At 48.5% G+C, this 25,414-nt stretch overlaps 1 protein-coding gene across 1 annotated transcript in view; it reads left to right on the top strand.

Annotated features, from left to right (window-relative positions):
- Positions 1–25,414, top strand: part of LOC111154967 (EPH receptor B1) — a 288,290-nt gene that overhangs the window by 170,204 nt on the left and 92,672 nt on the right. The window contains exon 5 of the mRNA XM_022514925.1: positions 278–613. Coding sequence (XP_022370633.1) covers positions 278–613 — 336 coding nt within the window. The remainder of the gene's footprint in view (positions 1–277; positions 614–25,414) is intronic.

Below are 25,414 nucleotides of genomic sequence, written 5' to 3' on the forward strand. Positions count from 1 at the left end.
TAGTCCTGAGAACAAAAGGGCCTGAAACCAGGTCCTTGCATCTCCTCTCCTTTGGCACACATGACCGAAAGAAGTCGTCCCAGGGGAGTTTGGGACAGGTTGTCATCTCTGTCCACCACATTTTCTCGGGATGGATTGGAGTGTGGAAATTTGGGATTGAGGGGCAGGAGACGATGCATGCAAGACGATGGTGTGGTGGGAACACACCAAAGACGGAGAAGGGCTGGAGGAGGAGGCTTCTGTCCAACCTCACTGGGCCCCTCTTTGTCTCCTACAGGTGTCCCGTCGGGCCCCCGCAATGTCATCTCCATCGTCAATGAGACGTCCATCATTCTGGAGTGGCACCCGCCCAGGGAGACAGGTGGGCGTGATGACGTGACCTACAACATCATCTGTAGGAAGTGCCGCGCGGACCGTCGGAGCTGCTCCCGCTGCGACGACAACGTGGAGTTTGTGCCCCGGCAGCTGGGCCTGACTGAGTGCCGAGTCTCCATCAGCAGCCTGTGGGCCCACACCCCTTACACCTTCGACATCCAGGCCGTCAACGGAGTGTCCAGCAAGAGCCCCTTCCCCCCACAACATGTCTCCGTCAACATCACCACGAACCAAGCTGGTAAGTCTGAAGGCATCTGTGCTCCTTCTGTCTGTGTGGCTGGCTCCCTGTCCCTCTCTCTGAAGGAACAAAGCTGTAGCCACACCCATCTGCCTTCCGGTCTCCTCGCAGGAGAGAAGGGGTCAGGCCACGGGCATTGATGGCCATGGAGGAAACAGGTGTAGCGTTTCATCCCTGAGGGTGATCTGGATTCTGAGGGATATTCTCGAGCTCAGCACAAAGGCAGAGGTGTCTATCCAAGTCGGAGTAGAACCCAGTACTCTGCATTCAGCTGGGGCTCAACAAATGCCCTTGGAAAGATAGATGGACAGACAGATGGGTGGTAGATGGACAGACAGATGGGTGGGGGGTTGGGTAGGTGGATGGGCAGAAGCCCTGCATGGTATTAAGAACCCCAGTGCTACTGTATCAGAAAACCCAATGAAAGAAACATCTCAGAAATCATGTGATAGAGTTACTTTTCAATTAAACCATGTAATCCAAGAGTGTGTCCTCCTGTGTAGCTTGCCGAGATGAATGCTACACTGCGATCGAGACCTCTCATCATTGGCAATAGATCACTGCTGAGAGCCCATACATCCCTGTGACATGCACAGCTCAAAACACATTTGCTTCTCTCCTCTTTATTTCTGTATCTCTTACTCTTCTGACCTCTTCTCTTTATTACTTTTTACACCTCTTGCAACAACCCATTTCTTTTTATATCCACCTAACCAGTCCATTCATGCACTCACTCCCTTCCTTATTACTCCCTCCTTATTAAGGGAGAGTTAGTTAGCCTCTGATGTGTGTGTGAAGTTGTGAGTTAGACACCGTGAGGGATATAGTGAGACCTGGACACCACGGTTGCTCCCAGAAAACTCGTTAACTGCAGAATTTGCAGGACATAGACACGCAATCCAGATCTGCAGCAGGGTGCGTTTGAGGCGTGTGTACCGTGCATGTGCGGTAAATACCGAGGGAGTTAGACAGAAATGAGCAATCTCCCCCCTGGGGTGACGGCGCAAGACTGCAGAGGGAAAGGCTATAGGCAGTGGGGGTCATGGGCAGTGGACTGTGATCTTATTTGGAATTATGGATTTTTCTCAATCAACAGATGCTAGAAGAACAGCTTGTTAGTGGAATAGCTGGAGCCAAGCACATCCCTTTTCTCTCTCTCTCTCCCTCCCTGTAGCTCCCCCTTCTTAACCTCCTCTTCCCTACTCTGTCCTCGTCTGCTCCTCACCTCCCCATCCTCGGGCTCCTTCTGCCTCTTTCAGTACCAGGCGTCTCTGATGGCAAATGATTCTTGGGTTTAAGCTGTCAGAACTCAGGAGAAAAAAAGGTGTTGCAGGAGAGCGTGGCTGTCCAGATGGCTGCGTTGTTGCCGTGAGCAAGCGTGTGTTCGTGTGTGCGTGTTTGTATGCATGTGTATGGTCACGTGTTTGCATGCATGCGCGTTCAGTGAGAAAACAGGCGTGGAAGTGTGGAAGCCTCCAGCTGGTGACCACAGCCCCAGCACCATGGAGACAAAGGTTGTGACAGTTTGTCTTACCCCAAGAAAAGGGGATGGTAATTTCTGGATCACGTGGAGCATGGAACACGGGCAGCCTTTGTTAGCAGTGTTCCCCTTGGAGAGTTTAAGGCGGAAAACTGGCTGAAATATTTTAGTGTCCCAGCTTCTGGGACTAATAATCCTGCCAGGCTGTCATGTCGTGCTGGGCTTGGCTGTCTGCTCTCTCCCTCTAAGAATGTGCGAACAAACCTGCCACTTAGAGCGGTCTGCTTTGATTCCTGCCCCTCCCTTTCCTTACCCTGCTATTCCCGAACCTGCCCATCTGCTTATCTTGCCATCTGCACCTTCCCAGGCTGCAGAGGCGCCGAGGGATCGGGGCTCCTGCAAGGGGCCCGGCATCGCCAGCATTCAAGATAGTTGTCGTCATCCTCACTCACTTGCTTCTCCAGAAGTGGATTTCTCGTGCCCTTTGTTCCTCCTCTGACAGTCCCTCTTCTCTTAACTTTCCCTGATTTTGGAGTCCCAGCCCCATCGAAATCTTCCAATGGGGGATTTCTTTTTGGGAATCTGGAATTCCGGTGTCAGAAAGTTTACAATCAATGAGAGAAGGGTGCTTCTTGGTGGCATGTGGTTATAACGAGACAAATGACAAGGTGACACATGGGTCCTGATTGGTGGGCTGTGGGGCTCTGAGGAGTGTGGTGTTTTCACAATGCTTGGGGGCAGAGCTGTGTGGGAATGCAAACTTTTTAACCATCAGATCATTCCTTTAAAGGAGGAGATCCCCCAAAATAAACACTTGGGCCTGTACTGTCCAAGAAAAGTTGAGAAACACAAACGGAAGTGACACTTTTGGGGGGCAGGCAGGGAGAGGAGAAGAGGGAGAGGGGGAAATCTTAAGCAGGCTCCATGCTCATTGCAGAGCCTGATGCCAGGCTCGATGCCACGACCCTGAGATCATGATCTGAGCCGAAATCAAGAGTCAGATGCTTAATTGACTGAGCCCCCCAGGCTCCCCCTAAGTGACAAGTTTTATAAGAGGTGAAAGAGAGACTAAGTAGCAGGCATCATGAAAGCCATATCACTCTGCTACATGAAGGGCCAAGGTAGATGGACCCATGTAAGTCCATAAGTCATGCCACGTCTCTGTGACACAGAACCCTAGAAGACTTTTCCCTGCCTCTGGATCGAGATGGAGATGACTGTGTGTCTGTTAAGTGATCCCCGAGGTGATTTGGAGCTTGACCGTGGTTGTCAGTGAGGGTCACATGAGAGAAGGGCTTGGCAAAGTTGGTTGCTAAGTGGTCTTGGACTTGATCAGAAGCCTGATGTTCATGAATAGCAGACATGATCCTGGGAGGCTGGCTTGCTGCTCCGGGCTGGCTCTTCCTTTGGTCAGAAGCTACAGACCATGTCTGCAGCTGGGCATGCAGCTCTAACTGTCCAGCAGATCCGAGATTGTCATGCTCCTTCTTTCTCAGGGCTGCCCAGACATGCCACACTGATGCTGCCTCCCACTGCTCTTGTGAGGCCCGCCCAGTGGAAGCAGGCAGCTCATTGAGCTGATTGAGGTAACTAGTAAAAAGGTTATGGTTGACATCAGTCCACCAGAGGGAGTTACCAAGAGGCTTTTCTTGGCCCTAAGGGCTGATCTAACACGAGACTGTGGGAGGTTTTATAATCATCTTTTGGTCCGTAGGGCACATGGAGACAAGCATCCCTGGGGGGACACTGAGGGATCTCTTGGATCCTGAGAGTCAGAGGGCTTCCGTCTCCTGTGACTGCCCCAGTCATGTCTATAGTCTTGACTACGCAAAGATATTGTGTCACTTGGAGAGTAACAGGATCATATCCTCACCCAGCCCATAGGCAGTGGCAGAAAACTGCCATTTTGAGCACCTCTAATGTGCCAAGTCCATGCCGAGTTCCTTATTACCATTTTAAGCACCTCCAGTGTGCCAAGCCCATGGCTAATTGAGGTGGACCAGAGGAAGAAACGGGCCAGAGTGCTTTCAGAATCTGCTCAACATCTCACCACCAGCAGTGATGTTTCTAGGTTTCAAACTCAGATTCGTGGCCATTTTATTCTCTGACTGATCAAAAATTGCATTATGGTGAGCCAGGGAAGTTGTAAGCTCTCTCTAAGCTATTGCCACATAGCTGGGCTACTTCAGCTGTCAAAAAAAATGTCCATCATCTTTGGTCGGGGCTGGTCATGAATTATGCAAGCTCAGATTTACGTGAGGTCTTCGGGGATGCAGCCTTGCACTGCATACAGCTGCTTGGAGTTTAAAATAGACCAGATCAGATGGAACGGTCTCTGTTCCAGTGGCCAAGCGATCTGCACAGAGCTGTTATCACCACTGACTCCTCCAGCCACTCTCTGGCACCTGGCCCCAGATTCAGACTGATGGCCAGATCATCTGGCTGTCAGAGAGAATTAAAGTGAATGACAAACTTTACTTCTTTTTCCTGCCAACTAGATTCAGAATGTCAGAGTTGGGGAAGGGGACCTCAGAGGAAATCTTGGGGAAAATAAATAAGACAAATCAGACCGGCACATCTAAAAAATCAACTTGCCACAAAATAAAATAGAGTCAGTGAATTTGGGACCATCTGAGCCAGAGAGAACACAGTCAAAGGCCCAAGAGGCCAGGCAGGCAGTGGAGAAGAGCAAAGCAGGGCCAAGTGTCAGGCAGTAGAGAGTGGTGAGGGCCGCAGAGAACCGTGGACAGGCCAGCCTCCGCTCTGCTCTGGCAAGTGGTGCCATGCCCCGCACTGCCAGAACCTATAAGCTGAAAACCTAGATTTAAAATGTTGACAACTAGGGGTGCCTGGGTGGCTCGGTCAATGAAGCCTCTGCCCTCAGCTCAGGTCATGATCTCGGGGTCCTGGGAGAGAGTCCCGTGTCAGGCTCCCTGCTCAGCGGAGAGTCTGCTTCTCCCTCTGCCTCCCGCTCCCCTTGCTTGTTCCTTCTCTCTTTCTGACAAATAAATAAATAAAATCTTTAAGGAATAAATGAATAAATAATAAAATGTTGACAACTAATTAGGAAATTTTAAAGCACTTGAGAGCCAAATACACCCAATACTGGATTTGCCCTATTGGCTGTGGTTTGTAACCTCCGATTCAGAGGGCTAATCTGATTTACCCAAGCCTGAATGGCAAGAGTGCTGTGTTGGTCTAGCCTTATTCCACTATGGGGCAGTCACGTTTCTCACCTCTTTTTTTTTTTTTTTTTTTTTTTATTTATTTGAGAGAGAGAAAGCAAGAGAGAGCATGAGCAGAGGGAGGGGCAGAGGGAGAAGCAGGCTCCTTGCTGAGCAGGGAGCCCCATGTGGGACTCGATCCCAGGACCCCAAGACCATGACTTGAGCCAAAGGCAGATGCTTAACTGACTGGGCCACCCAGGTGCCCCACCTTGCTCACCGTTTGGGTCCAGTGCAGCAGAGGTAGAGCGAGGGACCCTGCTGTTGGGCCCCCTCTCTGTTCTTCACAGGACTCGTGCAAGTTCACTGAACTGCCATGACCCCTTCTTTCTCAACCGTCACATGGGAGTAATGAGCCCTGCTTCCTAGAGCTGTTGTGACAAGCAAATGAGATGGGACAGAAAGTCACTTTGTGAACCATGCTATGGACTGGGGGATGAGCCTCATTTCTGAGCCGGACAGTAGTTTGCTGTCCTCTCTTCCAAAGCTGTTTCCTTCCGAGGCCCCTCCATCGCTTTGTTTGGGACTGATGTCATCCCCATCAGATAAATGACAGGGATCGGTTTGTCCATTCTCCAAGGGAGGAGTGGGCACCAGAAGGGCTAGTGGCAAAGTCCCAGGGAGTTGATGAGGGCACTGGAACCAGAGCTGTGGACCTGCGCCAGGCTGATCCTGCCGCTCAGAGGAGCCCGTCTGTCTTTCCTCCTCGTGTGTCTAGAGAAGCAGCACTTGCCCTCTTACTTTTATGAACACATCAGCCTTACTTATATCTGACATGTATATTACCCCCGGTCCACGTGTGACCTACTGTGCCTACTGCATGTGGGATATTAACATATTCACTGTGCCCACAGACACAACCCATAACTTAATTTTGTTTCAAAGATACTGCATTACTTCCATTAGTGGTCATAAGCCCCTATAGTTTGTCCATTTTTAAGGTGTTTTTGAAGCTCCTAGACAATTAAAGTCACTCAGAGATGCTACTTTTCCTACAAAAGAATTACCTAGACCACCAATTCTTCTGAACACATCACCTAATTTGCATTATTCCTTGGTTAAATATAGTATTTGCATGCATAAAGAATAATCTTTGAATATGAAAAGGAATTTTATGATATTGCAATATATCGAGCTCTTTGGAGGAAAGATATTATGTAAATCTCAAAATTAAATATTAAAACAATATTACAGTGCTGCCTGTAGAAATTTGGAGTGTTAAGATCCATATGCTGAAACCAGTTCATTTTTAGGGGCTGGTCTCATTGGAAATTAGCAGGCGAAATTTGCTCCGAAGTAGAGAAAAGATTGAGTCAGAACTTTAAAAAGACTGGAATGACTTTAAAGAAAACTTTCATTCAAATTAATAAAGAAGAGTTTAAAAACCTTAAGTAAATGAAATTTTCACTGTTCTTAATTCAATTTCATAGTTAATTTCATTGCTTTCTTCCCATTGTTAATTCTAAAAAGGTTGTTTTTATTGTTTCTTAAGCCCTGACACTGAGAAGGAAATTTTAAGTGGTCTCAGAAAGTTCCGGGCCATATTTGCCAATCACAGTGTGTTGTGTATTGAGCTGAGTAGGTCAGCAGGTGACACTGTACTTGATCAAAGTCCTGGCTTCCACCCTCCTCAACCTTGGGGCTCTCCACGAGATGGTGAGCTCTAGGGGAAATCAGCCTTTCTCACTTACCCCAGCTTCAGGAGGAAGGGACCACACCATGCTAGGCACAGGGAACCTTGAGAAGTACTTGCCAGGATCCTTCAGTCCCTATATCGGAGTTAGTACAGAGATGTTTCTCTGGGTGTGGTGATAGCTGGCCAACCAGGTATCTCCCTCTCCTAAAAGGAAAAACTGAAAAGAAAAACAAAACAAAAACTGAAAGGAAAACTGAAGGGAACAATCTTTGGACGATGCCAGCAGCCCCAATCCACTCAGAGGAGCACAGTGAGATTCAGCCGTACTCAAAGGGGTTTATTTAGTTAGTTAAACACTCTAACTTTGGGAATGTATTCATTCATCCAACAGTCTTTGTGACTGCTTTCCATAGCCTGACTCATGGGTTCTTGCTTCTAGGGGCTCCCGTCTGTTCTCTTTCTCAACAAATATTTATTGAGGCTTTCTGTGCGTCATGCGCTGCTCGAAGCACCAGGAACACAGGAGCAAACAACACAGACACAAATCTGTGCCTTGCGGAGCTCACATTCTAGTCCACAGCACTCACTGGGACTGGGGTCACGGGCCCAGACAAGTCACAAGGGAGCAGACAACTAGCTGGGAAGCAACACTAGGGGCCTGTCAGCTGGGCTCTTGGTCCCACAGCCTGCTGTGGTGCCAACCTTCACTTTCCAAAAGTTAGAAAGAAGGTAATCACATTGAGAGAGAACATCTCAGTCTATAGCAGCTAGGCTGAACATTGACAGTGTTGGGTGGTCTATTTCATGGCTCAGTAACTGACCTGTTTGGGCTTCTTGTGGACAGATAACACCTGCTGGACTGTGCAGTGCTCTCGTGTGGGTATTCTCCATGTTTCCAGTCCTGGCCAATGCCTGGTGATGCTGCTGACAGCTGGGGAACAGCTGCGAATGCCCTACTCTGCCTCCAAGCCGGGATGACTAGAAAGTCCCATGCGGCCTGGGGCTCATTTGCTCACTGTACTCCAGCTTGGGCCAGGCACTGCAAGTCCGTGCTTTGTAGAGTGCAAATGGGACAGGCTACTGGCAGTGAGATTGTAGTATGTTTCTTACCCTGTCCCAAGTCCAAAGGATATTGCAATAACCCTCCTCCTAGAGGGAACCTCACGGAGGGAACCTCTAGTTGGATCATGAGCTAGTTGCTGTTCGCCCCATGGCCTTGGCAAAGGAGGCAGGAGGGAGGAGGGGTTCTGGTGATGCGTCTGCCCTGCACTCCTCCCGCAGATGTCAGCTCCGTGAGCCACAACTGTAATCTTCAGGACAGCATGCCTGTACCCGTCTTATTGGCTGTTGTTCCCCAGGGTCTAGCTAGATGCCTGAAATAATAGAAGTCAATAAATGTTTATTGAGGGATTAATAAATTATCAAGCAAATGTATGAATGAGAGCCTCAGTCTTTCTTAGACTCAGCTCTGGCGTCCGCATGCGGAGCAGCTTGAGCCCTCTCTATGGTCTTCCCTTCATTACACATCACACATCTCTGCTGGGTTTGGAGTTAAGCTCCAACATTCTTCCAGATGTGGCTGAGACCTGGAACTTCCTGGTGGCACGTCCTCCCAAAACATGGCCCTCAGAGACCCTGTGCTATGAGCCGGGCTGCCCCTCCCCTGTGGGCAAGCCCCAGCTACTGGAGCGAATGCATAGCTGGGGGTGGTTGGGACGGCGTTCTGACGCGCTGTCTGTGCACCGGCGTGCCAACTCCGTGCCTGTCATTTTCACAGCGCCAGCCATGTTAAACAGGCGGGAGCACTAGGGGTTTTTGAATGCCGCAATTAACAAAACAGTAATCAAGCTAAGTGTTTAATTTCAGAAAATTAACATCTTCTCTGAGCGGATGTGAAAGATGGAGAAAAAAAGGCGCATTAAATGTTCTGGGTAAATAAAGGCAACACCAGTCCACAAATATATTCCAGTTCAAAGGAGACTCTTGGCCAACCCTCAGGCCTTGGGATCAGTTTTCTTCTGAGGTCCAAGCTGCAGGACATCAGCGAAAGAATGGAACCCTAGGATCTTAAAATGTGTGTGCCTTTCTTTCCTTCTTTCCTCTCCTCTCCTCTCCTCTCCTCTCCGCCCCTCTCCTCTTCTCTCCTCTCCTCTCTTTTTCTCTCTTCTCCTCTCCTCTCTCCCATCCTCGCCCCTCCCTCCTGTCCCCTCCTCCCTTCCCTTCTCTTCCCTTCCCTCTTCTCTTCTCTTCTCTTCTCTTCTCTTCTCTTCTCTTCTCTTCTCTTCTCTTCTCTTCTCTTCCTCTCCTCTCCTCTCCTCTCCTCTCCTCTCCTCTCCTCTCCTCTCCTCTCCTCTCCTCTCCTCTCGCAGTCACGTTTCTCACCTCTTTTTTTTTTTTTTTTTTTTTTTTATTTATTTGAGAGAGAGAAAGCAAGAGAGAGCATGAGCAGAGGGAGGGGCAGAGGGAGAAGCAGGCTCCTTGCTGAGCAGGGAGCCCCATGTGGGACTCGATCCCAGGACCCCAAGACCATGACTTGAGCCAAAGGCAGATGCTTAACTGACTGGGCCACCCAGGTGCCCCACCTTGCTCACCGTTTGGGTCCAGTGCAGCAGAGGTAGAGCGAGGGACCCTGCTGTTGGGCCCCCTCTCTGTTCTTCACAGGACTCGTGCAAGTTCACTGAACTGCCATGACCCCTTCTTTCTCAACCGTCACATGGGAGTAATGAGCCCTGCTTCCTAGAGCTGTTGTGACAAGCAAATGAGATGGGACAGAAAGTCACTTTGTGAACCATGCTATGGACTGGGGGATGAGCCTCATTTCTGAGCCGGACAGTAGTTTGCTGTCCTCTCTTCCAAAGCTGTTTCCTTCCGAGGCCCCTCCATCGCTTTGTTTGGGACTGATGTCATCCCCATCAGATAAATGACAGGGATCGGTTTGTCCATTCTCCAAGGGAGGAGTGGGCACCAGAAGGGCTAGTGGCAAAGTCCCAGGGAGTTGATGAGGGCACTGGAACCAGAGCTGTGGACCTGCGCCAGGCTGATCCTGCCGCTCAGAGGAGCCCGTCTGTCTTTCCTCCTCGTGTGTCTAGAGAAGCAGCACTTGCCCTCTTACTTTTATGAACACATCAGCCTTACTTATATCTGACATGTATATTACCCCCGGTCCACGTGTGACCTACTGTGCCTACTGCATGTGGGATATTAACATATTCACTGTGCCCACAGACACAACCCATAACTTAATTTTGTTTCAAAGATACTGCATTACTTCCATTAGTGGTCATAAGCCCCTATAGTTTGTCCATTTTTAAGGTGTTTTTGAAGCTCCTAGACAATTAAAGTCACTCAGAGATGCTACTTTTCCTACAAAAGAATTACCTAGACCACCAATTCTTCTGAACACATCACCTAATTTGCATTATTCCTTGGTTAAATATAGTATTTGCATGCATAAAGAATAATCTTTGAATATGAAAAGGAATTTTATGATATTGCAATATATCGAGCTCTTTGGAGGAAAGATATTATGTAAATCTCAAAATTAAATATTAAAACAATATTACAGTGCTGCCTGTAGAAATTTGGAGTGTTAAGATCCATATGCTGAAACCAGTTCATTTTTAGGGGCTGGTCTCATTGGAAATTAGCAGGCGAAATTTGCTCCGAAGTAGAGAAAAGATTGAGTCAGAACTTTAAAAAGACTGGAATGACTTTAAAGAAAACTTTCATTCAAATTAATAAAGAAGAGTTTAAAAACCTTAAGTAAATGAAATTTTCACTGTTCTTAATTCAATTTCATAGTTAATTTCATTGCTTTCTTCCCATTGTTAATTCTAAAAAGGTTGTTTTTATTGTTTCTTAAGCCCTGACACTGAGAAGGAAATTTTAAGTGGTCTCAGAAAGTTCCGGGCCATATTTGCCAATCACAGTGTGTTGTGTATTGAGCTGAGTAGGTCAGCAGGTGACACTGTACTTGATCAAAGTCCTGGCTTCCACCCTCCTCAACCTTGGGGCTCTCCACGAGATGGTGAGCTCTAGGGGAAATCAGCCTTTCTCACTTACCCCAGCTTCAGGAGGAAGGGACCACACCATGCTAGGCACAGGGAACCTTGAGAAGTACTTGCCAGGATCCTTCAGTCCCTATATCGGAGTTAGTACAGAGATGTTTCTCTGGGTGTGGTGATAGCTGGCCAACCAGGTATCTCCCTCTCCTAAAAGGAAAAACTGAAAAGAAAAACAAAACAAAAACTGAAAGGAAAACTGAAGGGAACAATCTTTGGACGATGCCAGCAGCCCCAATCCACTCAGAGGAGCACAGTGAGATTCAGCCGTACTCAAAGGGGTTTATTTAGTTAGTTAAACACTCTAACTTTGGGAATGTATTCATTCATCCAACAGTCTTTGTGACTGCTTTCCATAGCCTGACTCATGGGTTCTTGCTTCTAGGGGCTCCCGTCTGTTCTCTTTCTCAACAAATATTTATTGAGGCTTTCTGTGCGTCATGCGCTGCTCGAAGCACCAGGAACACAGGAGCAAACAACACAGACACAAATCTGTGCCTTGCGGAGCTCACATTCTAGTCCACAGCACTCACTGGGACTGGGGTCACGGGCCCAGACAAGTCACAAGGGAGCAGACAACTAGCTGGGAAGCAACACTAGGGGCCTGTCAGCTGGGCTCTTGGTCCCACAGCCTGCTGTGGTGCCAACCTTCACTTTCCAAAAGTTAGAAAGAAGGTAATCACATTGAGAGAGAACATCTCAGTCTATAGCAGCTAGGCTGAACATTGACAGTGTTGGGTGGTCTATTTCATGGCTCAGTAACTGACCTGTTTGGGCTTCTTGTGGACAGATAACACCTGCTGGACTGTGCAGTGCTCTCGTGTGGGTATTCTCCATGTTTCCAGTCCTGGCCAATGCCTGGTGATGCTGCTGACAGCTGGGGAACAGCTGCGAATGCCCTACTCTGCCTCCAAGCCGGGATGACTAGAAAGTCCCATGCGGCCTGGGGCTCATTTGCTCACTGTACTCCAGCTTGGGCCAGGCACTGCAAGTCCGTGCTTTGTAGAGTGCAAATGGGACAGGCTACTGGCAGTGAGATTGTAGTATGTTTCTTACCCTGTCCCAAGTCCAAAGGATATTGCAATAACCCTCCTCCTAGAGGGAACCTCACGGAGGGAACCTCTAGTTGGATCATGAGCTAGTTGCTGTTCGCCCCATGGCCTTGGCAAAGGAGGCAGGAGGGAGGAGGGGTTCTGGTGATGCGTCTGCCCTGCACTCCTCCCGCAGATGTCAGCTCCGTGAGCCACAACTGTAATCTTCAGGACAGCATGCCTGTACCCGTCTTATTGGCTGTTGTTCCCCAGGGTCTAGCTAGATGCCTGAAATAATAGAAGTCAATAAATGTTTATTGAGGGATTAATAAATTATCAAGCAAATGTATGAATGAGAGCCTCAGTCTTTCTTAGACTCAGCTCTGGCGTCCGCATGCGGAGCAGCTTGAGCCCTCTCTATGGTCTTCCCTTCATTACACATCACACATCTCTGCTGGGTTTGGAGTTAAGCTCCAACATTCTTCCAGATGTGGCTGAGACCTGGAACTTCCTGGTGGCACGTCCTCCCAAAACATGGCCCTCAGAGACCCTGTGCTATGAGCCGGGCTGCCCCTCCCCTGTGGGCAAGCCCCAGCTACTGGAGCGAATGCATAGCTGGGGGTGGTTGGGACGGCGTTCTGACGCGCTGTCTGTGCACCGGCGTGCCAACTCCGTGCCTGTCATTTTCACAGCGCCAGCCATGTTAAACAGGCGGGAGCACTAGGGGTTTTTGAATGCCGCAATTAACAAAACAGTAATCAAGCTAAGTGTTTAATTTCAGAAAATTAACATCTTCTCTGAGCGGATGTGAAAGATGGAGAAAAAAAGGCGCATTAAATGTTCTGGGTAAATAAAGGCAACACCAGTCCACAAATATATTCCAGTTCAAAGGAGACTCTTGGCCAACCCTCAGGCCTTGGGATCAGTTTTCTTCTGAGGTCCAAGCTGCAGGACATCAGCGAAAGAATGGAACCCTAGGATCTTAAAATGTGTGTGCCTTTCTTTCCTTCTTTCCTCTCCTCTCCTCTCCTCTCCTCTCCGCCCCTCTCCTCTTCTCTCCTCTCCTCTCTTTTTCTCTCTTCTCCTCTCCTCTCTCCCATCCTCGCCCCTCCCTCCTGTCCCCTCCTCCCTTCCCTTCTCTTCCCTTCCCTCTTCTCTTCTCTTCTCTTCTCTTCTCTTCTCTTCTCTTCTCTTCTCTTCTCTTCTCTTCTCTTCTCTTCTCTTCCTCTCCTCTCCTCTCCTCTCCTCTCCTCTCCTCTCCTCTCCTCTCCTCTCCTCTCCTCTCCTCTCTTTCTCTTCTCTTCTCTTCTCTTCTTTCCTTTCAGAACAGAGCAAATGCTTTGTCTGTCCAGAAGAGCTCAAGGGCACAAGACCCCCTGGGAACCTATCTGCCCCATACAAAATCCTGATGTGTGTATTATTGGTCTCTGAACTGTACTAGTTACAAGGATGATACAATGAGTTCTTGCACGTGCAATAGTTTTTCATGCACATAGGCTGTACTTGTCCTGATAGACTTTATGGCTCCCAGGGGAAAAGACCAGGTCTCACTCCTCCACTAACCCCTGTATGTCAGCACAGTGTCCTCTGTTCTGGCCTTACTTAACATTCATGGTCTTGTGGTGCCTCATAAACCAGCCGGCTGGCTCTTGTTTGCAGGTGCATGTTTGCTTGTGGTGGAGGAAGCTTGGGAGGGGATGGGTGTGCAGGGCACTGGCTGGGGATAGGACCTCCAGGTGTCTGTTGGCTTATCTGATGCCCTGGGAGAGAGTGAGGGCCCAGGACAGGGACTGGAAGGACAAGGAAGATAGCTGTGCCACAGGAACAGGGTGAAGTTTGAACACAACAAGCAGCCTTGAGTCACCGTGATGAGGTGCCACAGTTCAGAAGGGAGGAAAGGCTATCGGGGTTTGTGGGTGTTGGGCTGAACGTGGCCACGGGTCCTTAGGGAGGGGACTGGAAATGCAGCTTAGGGAGCAGCTTTCCTAGGGGGCGTCTCACAGACAACTGACATGGAGAAGAGAGAAAACAAAGTAGGAGAATGAGTGGATGGTTTGCAAATACATTGGAGACATGCCAGGGGCCCCCGGAAGTGTTCAGGGACGGTGGCAAGGGGAGGGGGGATTCAGTTCTGTGCATGTGTGATTTGTGGGCATTTGGAGTTCCAGAGTCCAGGTACTAGTTCTGCATTTGGATATTTTCTCCACAAAGTGGGAGATGAGCTTTGTTGCAGAGGGTGCATGAAGTACTGGGGTCGACGGTTCGAAGAGCATGGCAAGCTTGGCAGGGCCGTTGCAGAGAGGGGGGGATGGCATTGAGGAGAGAAATCCCTCATTTCCAGGAAGCAATGAGGGCTCCTTGGAAGCTGGGGATCACGTGTTTACGAAGCTGTCCACCTGCCCTGTTACGTGACCTTCTCAGCAGTGCATAGCTGACCCTGCAGGAAGTTAATCATGGATCTCTCTCGGGATGAGTTTTGCTGGCTGTGTCCTCAGAAAAGATAAAGGCGACTCACGCCTGAGGGTTAAGGGATTGTTGCCAGTTAGGTTATTACAAAGATGGAACTGGGCTGGATAATGAGGGATGCACATAAGGAAGAGGGCTGACGCATGGGGTGGAAGTCAAGGCCAAGAGGGCTGGGTGAGCCAGCCAGAGTTGCAGGGACTTGTCAGAGGTTGCTGAGAGGAAGAAGACCTGAGTTTGTGGCTTTGAAAATGGAGCCACTTCAGGTGAAGCTGAATCCAGGTGTGCCATGAGAATGGGCAGATGTGGAAGAGTGGTGGGGGGTCAGGGAACAGGAAGTGGTTGGACATGGAAGTCATCCACCAAAGGGCAAGTCCTGGGATGGAGCAGACAGAAGCCCAGGTCTTCAGTGAGTCAGGACTGGTGGTAAGAGGGAGAACACAGTGCTCCCAACATGAAGAGCAGCAGCTCTGCCCAGTGACATTTTAACAGAGGGTGCCAGAGAGGGTGAGCCACAGTGTGGAGGTGGTGACTGGGAATAAGGAGGACACAGCCCACTTCCTGACCCTGAGGTGTGCTAGGCATGAAACTGTCCACTGCCACATTTCAGAGGGCTGTAGGGCAGAGGGTTCCCAGGCATCAGAGTCAAGAGGAGGAAGACCCATACAGTTGTGGGGATAGTGGCATGCAGAGAGGGCCTCACAGCTGGGTATTGCAGGATGGAAACCTGCCTGCAGGACAGGACAAGGGGCTCTGGGGCTCTGGGTCCTATGGCCAGGAGCCTTCCATCTCCAGGATCAGGAAGGACAGTCCCAGAGACTGCAGACACAGCAACTCTGCCTGGTGTCAGTGGTGGCATTACCAGCCTTAGGGGGGTGGTGGAAGGTTCCCCCGATGTGGGGGCGCCCTGCTGAACACATGTGGGTGAAAGCCAGGGAGGAAGGGACACACAGTCTGCTGCAGGGTATCCTTTGCTCTCTCCCATGACCTCACCAGGGGCAGGGTTTCTGGGAGCTGCCTTCTGTGATCAAATGTTCAACAAAGTGGAACGGTCCTTGTGCTTGTCCCGTGCCTATGGGAGGCGGTGCTGATGGGTCTGTCCTTGCCCTGGGACCAGGCACCGCCTGACAGGTACCCCTCATGGATTCACAGCTTCCCATCTGCCACGGATCCACAGCACTCTGGTTTGCCATCCTTTCCACAGTGCAGGGCCAATTCCCAGTGTGCCTTCTGGTGACCCCAGCAGCGGAGAGGAGCCAGGCATGGTGACCTAGGAGGCCACCTAGGACTCCACGAGCTGGATGCTTCCTTCCTCTGGCCCAGGGCTCCACCCACATCCACCTGTCTGGATTCCCCTGATCTCCCTGAGGCACTGCCCTCCCCCGTGCCGGGCATCCCCAGGGCTGGAAGCCTGAGTGTAGGAGGAGGGCAGAGATGGCCAGCACCGTCCTTTCTGGTGCTGCTCTCACCTGCTAAGGGCTTAGGGAAGTCACTTCCTCTCTCGTTGTCAGTGCTCCAAACCCATAAATTGGGAGAATTAGCAGAAAACTGAATAACCTCAGATGTCCTTTCAAAATTTTATATTCCAATTTCTAGATTTCTAGACAAATAGTTCTCAAATTGAAATGTACATCAGAATCCCCTGAAGGGCTTGTTAAAACACAGATTGCTGAGCACCCCTCCCCCGAGTTTCTGATCTAATAAGCCTGGAGTGGGGCTCGAGATTCTGCATTTCTCACCAGTTACCAGATGATGCTGATCAGGGATCCCATTTTGAGAACTAGCAGGGTCAGTTGGGATGTTCCCACTACAGAACCCCCCCACATCAGAGTTAATATCACCAACGGGACCCTCTGCTATAAACCTGCATCCCCAGAGCAGCCCCCAGCTCCTACCCCCAGCTGTCTTACCCCCGCCTTTGGCTTGGAATCAGGACCTTTGTGGATGGACCCAGGAAGGAAGCACCTGTCAGGGGTATAGGGCTGACTCAGCCACCTGGGCCTAAGACCCCCATTTTCTCTCCCACTCCTGCTTTTTTGAGCCCAGGGGGAGATTCAGCCAATATTCTACAACAGAATCAAAATGATGCCATCCCTGCAAAGCAGTCCTCTGTCCTTAGCTGACTCCAAGGTAAAGAGGGAGATTGGAAGGGCGTGTCAGGGTCATCTCAAGGCAAGCCCGGAGCAAAAGTCAAGAAGCCAATGTCCACAATAGAGGAAAACAATTAGAAAAATAATTAATTTTGCTTTTGTATTCATATCCAGTCTCCAAACTAATTGCTTGTTTGTTTAATCTACTTTGGCCAGAAGTGTTAGTGCACCAAAAATATTTAATGAGTCAGGCTTCCTAATGTAAAATTCAAGCATATTTGTGCAATGAAATGAGTTTTCATCATCAGAGGGAGAATCTGTTATGTGAGCAGTACCTTCCTGAAGTTACCTCCCAGAATAGAAATGTCAGAGGAAACACAATTCGTCGTTTGCACAATTCATCAGTGTGCAAACTCTTCTTCTTTGTTTTCTGTACTGGTGGGCCTGAAGTCTTTAGCTGACATTTAAATTGAGATTTTAGGGGCGCCTGGGTGGCTCAGTGGGTTAAAGCCTCTGCCTTTGGCTCAGGTCGTGATCCCAGGTTCCTGGGATCAAGTCCCACATCAGGCTCTCTGCTCAGCAGGGAGCCTGCTTCCCCCCCTTCTCTTTCTGCCTGCCTCTCTGTCTACTTGTGATCTCTGTCTGTCAAATAAATAAATAAAATCTTTACAACAAAACAAAACAAACAAACAAAAAAACAAATACTCTTTAAAAAAATAAATTGAGATTTTAGTTTTTTCTGAAGAATGTGTTTCATGTAAGGAAAAGGTAACCCACCACCCCCCCAACCCCTCACTCCCACTCTTGTCACCCATGCCTTTTAGGAGCACCCATAATTTAATCTGAGGCCTCAAGGGGACGTTTGGAGGCTTTCCAGAATTTTTGGATCTCTCAGTGAGCCGTTCAGAGTCTGGGCTGGGGAGATAGGAAATGGGACTGGCTTCAGGGCTCTGGGACTCCTGCTTCTGATTCACCCAGAGCGTCTCTGAATTGTTCTGTTTCTCCTTTAAGGCTTCAAGGAAAATTTGGTTGGGAGAAAGGATTCCACAGCACCTAAAAAAGAAGAAAAATTAGAAGGCTACTAACATTAGGGTAGCATTTCAGCTGAAAGCTTTCAGTGAAGTGAGGATAGCCCCAGCCTCCCGGCTTCTGGCTCTATGCCGTGTAAAGGCACCCTTGTCCCCGGGCCCCCAGAACTGCTATATTCAGCCCCCCTCTGTATTCCTCCCCGGGAGCAGCCTCCTCAATGCTGCCCTCCGCGTGCTCTGTAGAAGGCAGTTCACACCCTTGCCTCCCCTCCCCTCCCCAACCTTCCTCCCCGAAGGGCCACTATCCATGTTAGGTATTGGTACATGATTTTCTGACCCTTTTACTTTCAGTGTCATTAGAGAAGAGCCTGCAATCATTACAGTAAGGGCACACTTTTATGGAACATCTATTATGTGCTAACATGGTGGGAAGAGGCTAAAGACATGACTTATGCCCTAAAGAGTTTATTCCAGTGATGGAGAGCAGAGATGAGCACCTGGAAAGTTAGATCACAGTGCACTGTCCCAAGATGGAAATTACAACCGATGAGAGTCACTAAAATAAGGGCTTCGAGTTGGGAGGAGGGGGGACAAGGTGCCCTGGTGGGCGTGGCCAAGCGGGACTAAGGCAGGGCAGCATGTGGCCTGATGTGTGCCTCTGAAGGCTACTGGGTCATGAAGAGATGTTTCAGAGATCCCCCAAAGCTGGGTTTTACTGGAACAGGGTGTGTGGAGCAGTTAAAAGAAAGCAATGGGCTCCTCTAGGGAGAAATGGGGGGGCAGCCTGGACTGGTCAGGGACTGCCATGTTGTTAAATGTTAGAGGGGACATTGGGACTTTTTCCAATGGGAAGCCATTGAATTGTTTTTTTAAAGATCTGTTTATTTTAGAGGGAGAATGAGCACAAGCACCATATGGGGGTTAGGCAGAGGAGAGAGAGAATCTTAAGCAGACTCCCTGCTGAGCACAGAGCCTGACTAGGGGACTCCATCTCAGAACGCTGAGATCATAACCTGAGCCAAAATCATGGGTCAGACCCTTAACTGACTGAGTCACCCAGGCACACACCCACTGAAGGTTTTTGAGCATCAGAATAACATGCGTGAATCAAGCTTTGGAAAGAGTAATCTGGCTGCTATATAATTTGACATGAAGAGGCCCAGGAGTGTACAAGGGAGGTGGGACAGGATGTTAGGTGTAAGGAGATACAGGTGACAAGACCAGGAGAAAGGCAGGGACAGAGCAAAGAAAGCATCCATGACACCTGGGTCTGAGTCACACTATCAGATGGGCAGGCCATGGCTCATCCCCTCACAGAGTCACAAGGTCCCCGTGTCCTCAAGGACAAGGAACCTATTGTTTACATCCTAGATTACTTTCCAGAAAAACTTTAGGTCATTGTGAGATGTCACAGAAAACAATCTGTCCTCTGGAGCATCCATCATACCTACCTCTAGGGAACCCTGCTGTTAACCTTCCCCTTCTCCAAGCTCATTCTTCTCCATCATGTCCATCTTGACTGGGTAGACATGTTCATTTATCCCCGCAAAGATATTTATCAGATAAATGCCCAGGACTGTCGCTGGGTTGTGCTTTTCACATTTACATCAGGAGCTATGCCCAGGCATTGCTTTGCATATGTAAAGAGGAGTGGACCCAGAAGGAGACTGTGAGGTGGTTGCTGAGATCCCATAGCCTAGCAGACTAGATTTAGGTAGAAAGAGCAAGAGGCTGTACAGGGCATATCCACAGAACATTTGAAAAATCTGTAACACAAGGATCAGTACTCCTGTTTTCTAGTTGATAAAGTTGAGGCACAGAGATGTTAAGTGAACTTAGTCCAAGATCGCACAGGAAGCAGACGACAGAATAGGAACCCACGTGTCTCTAGAGCATCTGTAGGGGCCATAGTTCTTCTCTCTTTCTGCCAATTCCTACTGCCCTGAGCTGCGCTCTAGGATCCAGACTATTCCTCACCCTGCCTTGTTTTCCTCATAGCTGGGGTCTGTGGTATACAGATTGTGGGTGGTTAGTCCAAGAATAATTTGGCTGGAAAATGCTATTCTAGAAAGAATAGAAGAAGTTAGCATTACCATGTGATCCAGCCATTTTACAATGAGATATAAACCCAAGAGAAATGCAAACCTAGGTCAGCACAGAAACTTGTACATGAATGTTCCTTAGCAGCCTTATTCCCAACAGCCAAAATGTGTACACAAGCCAAATGTCCGTCAGCTGAGGGATATTCCTCCCAGCAAAAGCCTATGCCCAGGAAGGTAGAAGAGATTACTAAGCCTCAGAGTACACTGTTTGGTGTGGGACAGCAGCATCTCTCTGAGGGGTCGCTGTGACGACCTTCCCTCTGCCACGTACCACGCGGAAGGGCCAGGAAATACTTCCCCCACCTGCCCAGCATGGCTTATCATGAGCAATGCAGATGGGCTCTTTCTATGGGCCTCCTTGGAAAATTCACAGATGACAGTCCCCTTAAGTAGAGAGGTCATTTATCTTCCAGGAGACTTACAAGGGCTGTCACCTGAGCCAAGGTGAAGGGGACTCAGCCATGACCCTCACCACAGCTCCTAAGGCAGGTGAGAGGTGGCCTCAGAGCAAGGCTGTCCCTGGTCTGCTTTCTACCTGCAGAAGCATCATTGTTTTCCCTTAAGATGAAATCTGCCAAAACTTGAAACCCAAGCTTCATATTTTTTATAAACTCTTCAGGCATTTTACTCCAATAGATCCACTTAATTTTGAATGTTTGTGTGTGTTGCTATTATTTTTTTAAACTGCTTTAAGTACTTTTGATATCTTAAAGAAAATATTTTAATACAGTAAACTGTTACATCATTTATTATATCCCCAAATGGGTTATGGTTAAAGCTGTTTGAAAGAATTATTTTGACACAAAATCAATTAAGACATTAGGAAGCAATTTTTAATAAGCAAAGATAATGCATTAGAAGTCAGTAATTGTCCTAGAAAAAAAAGCATCGAATCATTCTCATATTTTGGGATTTGAGATGCTTAATTGTTGGGGGGTGGAAATGCCTTTATTAAATAAGGAAAACAAAATGAATAAGAGGAAGACTTTGGATATGGCTGAGTCAGTAACTAAATTAAAGGGTCTAGGAAGGTCATAAACATAAAATACATGGGCCAGGTGAACCGGAGGTAGGACAGCAATGGTTCCACACACAAAGACTCAAGGTTTGGATTTTGGGTTGACTCTGAGATAGATACACGCCCCCCTTCCCAGACCACAAACACTATGGTCTCCTTTGAAACCCTCCTTACAAATGGAGGGCTGGCCAAGGCCACAGGCAGGGATGACCTGTGACTAATGTGGGCCCCTGTTTGCCCTGTGTCACCTGTGAGTTCTTTCATAACTTGCAGTCGAGGCCATCCTGTCTCAGCAATTTATCCACATCTCATTTGTCAGCTCAGGTGAGAACATTCCGCACACTTTCTCTGCTGTATGTGATATGCTATCTTGGATCTGCCTGCTTCAAAAGCAATTTGGGAGTATGATCTCCCCAAAGTCTTCCTTGGCAAGAAAGAGACAGTGACTCACTGACTCAGCCCGTCTTTGCATTTTCTCCATCCCTGAGCCCCTTGACCAGTGGAGGTTAAGTCTCTTGCTGCTTCTGACACATTTAAAGGGCCTCTTATTACTGACAGTAGCTTCCCTTATCAGACGCTCCTGCTGCCAGTTCTTTTTTGAACCCAGCTGATTTTGCCTGGGTGCTTGACAGGACACTGTGCATTGCCTCTCCACTCTTCTTTTTGCATCCTGATTTCTTATCAGGTCCAGCCTCTGTATTGTGCTAAGAAGGAGTACAGGGCAATTTTGATCATATTTGGTGCTTTGGAGCATCTCCTCTTTAGGAGACTTCTTGAGGCTTCAGTGCCCTTTCCCCCCCAAATAACCCCTAAGCTAATTCTTATTAATTCTAAAAGAAGTTCCATATTTATTTCTTTGCTAAATTTTAATAGTTTCATGAACTCTTTATTTTCATTTTCTTCTCTCCATAGAATGTACAGTTTAGTCAAAAGTGCTCTTGTGAGGGAGAGACTCTTTCAAGCATTCAGTGAAACCATTTCTTCATCTGAGGAGGCAAGTTTATGGAGAAAAGACAACAGGCCAGGACTTTCTGTTGAAACCAGCATATTCAGTGTTCATGGGGCTGCTGCTTTGAATTTATCTTCCCAATCCTCTTTATTCTGCCTAGTTTTGCCAGAAGAAGGTGGTGTTTGTATGGATATCTGAGCTCATTTTTTATTTTTTGTTTTGTCGGAATGTTTCATAATGTGTAAAACACCAGATTTAGAGATGGCATTTGCACTTGGAGAAGGAAAATAAATCCATATTTGTCACCCCAAAAAACCAAATTGGTGATGACCCATGTCAGAGCACCAAATGTAGGCTGCCCTTGATTTTCAGGGAGGAAGAGTAATACTCTCCCATTACCCTCCCACGTGTTAAATCCCATTTCAATTAAAACATAAGATATTTAGAGTGACCAGCCCGCAAGGGGGTCTGGGAACGTTGTCATCATCATAAATCTGAGCAGTGTGGGCAGTGGTGACCCTTACCCTCTGGCAACTTCTCCCGGGTCCACATGCCAACTGGCTGCAGAGGTCTTTGCCATCTGTGGAATGGGGACTTTCTTCTCAGATTTGGCTCTGGATTGCTTCTGGATCACCTGCCCCATGATTGCCTCTTTACTACCTAACCACAGCTAGATGCCAGGGATCTTCAGGACAGGGCTGTGATTTTTTTTTTTTTAACTCATCCTTCTGTCCCCAGTGACTAGAGTGGGGGCCTGGAACAGTGGTTAGCAAATATGTTGAGTCTTGAATGGTGGTTTTCCAGGGATTAGAGGCCAAGGAGAGAACCAAGTCCATCAAAATCCTCAGGCCATTAGGTTAATCTTTCCAATTTCTAATGCATGGTGCTTTAGCTCTCAAGGCAGAGGAGAATACCTATATGGCATTGATGTAGTTGGCAACGCATAAATCGTGTGTTCACGCGGGCTGTGGGCAACGTGGAGCTGGGCAGCAAGTGTGGCAGGGGTGGAGGAAGCAGGTGTCCCCAAACCGCCTGTGTTGATGGCCCACCAGGATCCCCTTGTGATCTGGCCTGACTCCAGACACTGTGGCAACTCCTCCTCTTCCTGGATCTTTCCAGTGCCCTTGAGGTCAGGAATGCCAGCCATGAGCCATCCCCACTTAAGCATCCAGCCTGTTGCTAACTCCAAGCTCGGTTCCTGGTTTCCTTTTACATAACTTCGAGGTAGCATTTCACACCTTCTCTCCTGAGGACACTCCTTGCCACTTGACTTCTAGGTAATCACACTCCCCTGATTCCTGCCATCTTATTGGCTTTGCCTTCTCCAGGTCCTCAGCTATTTCTCCTCCTCTCCTGAATCTTAGACCGTATATTCTCTTCTCATTCCCGCGAGGGCCTCTGTCTACCCTGTGGCTTTCGGCATCTCTGAAATACTGATGGCTCAACACCACTGTCTCCAGTCTGGATCTCCTATCTGTGCATCTGCCTGTGCAGAAGCTTCTACTCTGTCTTACCGCATCTCAGTTCATGGCAACCCCACTCTTCCAGTTGCTCAGGCCGAACACCTTGGAGTCATCTGGGCTCTTCCATTTCTTCCCCACCCCACATCCAGTGAGAGGTGCTAAATCTATTCAGAATCTGACCACCCCCATTCTCACCCCCTCCACCACTCCAAACCTGGTCCAAGTAGCCACAGGCTTGCAGCTAGATCGTTGCAATCGTGTGAAGCTAGAGCTTTCAGCCTTGGCACAGCCCCTGCATTCTATTTGCAGGGCAGCCCAGGGTGAAGCTGTTAACATGCAGGTCAGATGGTGTCACTCCTCGGTCTACCCCCTTCCTGTGGCCCTCCATCTCACTCGGGGTAGAAACCATTGTCTGCAGCCTCATCTCTGCTCTAGTCCCATTGGCTCTTGGCTGCTCATCTGGAACACCGGACTACTCCCAGGTTAGAACTGTGACCCTGGCCTTTCCCTCCCACAGGCTCTTCTCCCAGGAGTCTTCGTGTCTGCCTCCCCTCCTCCCACCCCATGCTTCCACATCGACTTCTCAGGCAAGGCCTTGCTGACCCAGTGGTTTGGAACTACAGCCCTTCTCCCAGCTGGCCTCCTACACTCTGGCATTCTCTGTAACCTTCTCCCCTGCTCCACTGGTTCCCTTGTTACTATTTTAAAATCCCTTGTGATTGATCGATTCCATCAGGCCTCTGAATCTCTCCACTAGAAAATAAACTCCATGAGGGCAGGGAATTTTCTTTCATTCACTGTGGAATCTCTAGAACCCAGAACGGCGCCTGGCACATGGCAGATGCTCCGTGAACATTTGTTTAATGAGTTCATTAATGGATCTGGACCATGATGCTAAGTTAGGAGGAAGAGAAGGTGCCTTTGATGGTTGAATCAGGATCAAAAATTATTTCAGTTTACCAGATTCATAGGCCAAATATAGCCCCATAAAGGTAAAAACATACATGTAGATCCCTGTAGTCAGAGCCAGAAGCTTACTCTACAAACAAAAGAAGAGGAATGTACCATGAGGAAACCTAAAGGTTAGATTTGACAGTAATTTCAGAATCAAATGGCAGGGACTTTTTTTTTTATTTTTTTATTTAATTTTTAAATTTTTAAATAAACATATAATATATTTTTATCCCCAGGGGTACAGGTCTGTGAATCGCCAGGTTTACACATTTCACAGCACTCATCATAGCATGTACCCTCCCCAGTGTCCATATCCCTACCACCCTTTCCCATCCCCCCTCCCCCAGCAACCCTCAGTCTGTTTTTTGAGATTGAGTCTTTTATGGTTTAAGGGACATGTTTTTGATGCAAAAAAAAAGAAAAAAAAGAAAAAAAGAAGCTGATGGTCCCATTAACAGATGTATAATGCACAGATTATGGGAGATGGTAGGTTTGCCCTAATAATCTTTGCTGCTTAAACAGCAATGGGAGAATTGAATTTACCTCTGGGCCACATGCCTAAAAAGACAACATGAGCCCCATTTGGACAGGAGCCACCTCGGGTAACTACATGTCATGGGAGAAATGTTCATAGTATCTGGCCATTCTTTTCAGCAGGAAAAGCTCAGGGGAGACCTAACTAGTTTCTTTAGCTATTTGACAAGCCATTCCATGGAAGAAGGAGCATCCACTATTACTTTAGTTAGTAGAACGGAGACTGTTGAGAAGAAGACGAATTTGAGATAAGGATAGGAAGACACGCAAATTGGTGAGAGCTACCCAAGTATGAAGCCACAGCTCCCAGAGGCAGTGAGCAACCCATCCCTGGAGACACAGCAGGGCCCAGCAGAGAATCCTTGATAGGGGGATTCAGGACTGCATAAAATCAGGTCCTCCATGAAGCAGACACCAAGATGGGATTAGAGGTGCCAGAGATTGGGGAAATGGGAGGGCAGGCCAGAGAAAGCCGTCAGATCACAATGAAGGAGAGAGGGCAGGAAGGAGGACTGGATGGGAAGACTTTGACCACCGCGCTGTACAAAGAAGTATCGGTGAGTCCGATGGGGAGTCTTTGGGTGAAAGCTGCCCAACAGAAGGGTCAGGAATGGGTCTTTGGAAGCATCCTCACTGCTCTCAGTCAATGGCTGGAAGCAGCCTGTGGAGGGTGGGGCTCTAAGTGGCTTCTGAGGGCAGAAGCCGGCCGGGGCCATGAGTAGGCTATGTTCCCAAGGGTGGGAGCTCTTGCAAGTGTGTTTTGGGGGC

Source organism: Enhydra lutris, unplaced genomic scaffold, assembly GCF_002288905.1.
Source record: "Enhydra lutris kenyoni isolate GAN:26980312 unplaced genomic scaffold, ASM228890v2 scaffoldscaffold39, whole genome shotgun sequence".
In the NCBI taxonomy this organism is placed as follows: domain Eukaryota; kingdom Metazoa; phylum Chordata; class Mammalia; order Carnivora; family Mustelidae; genus Enhydra; species Enhydra lutris.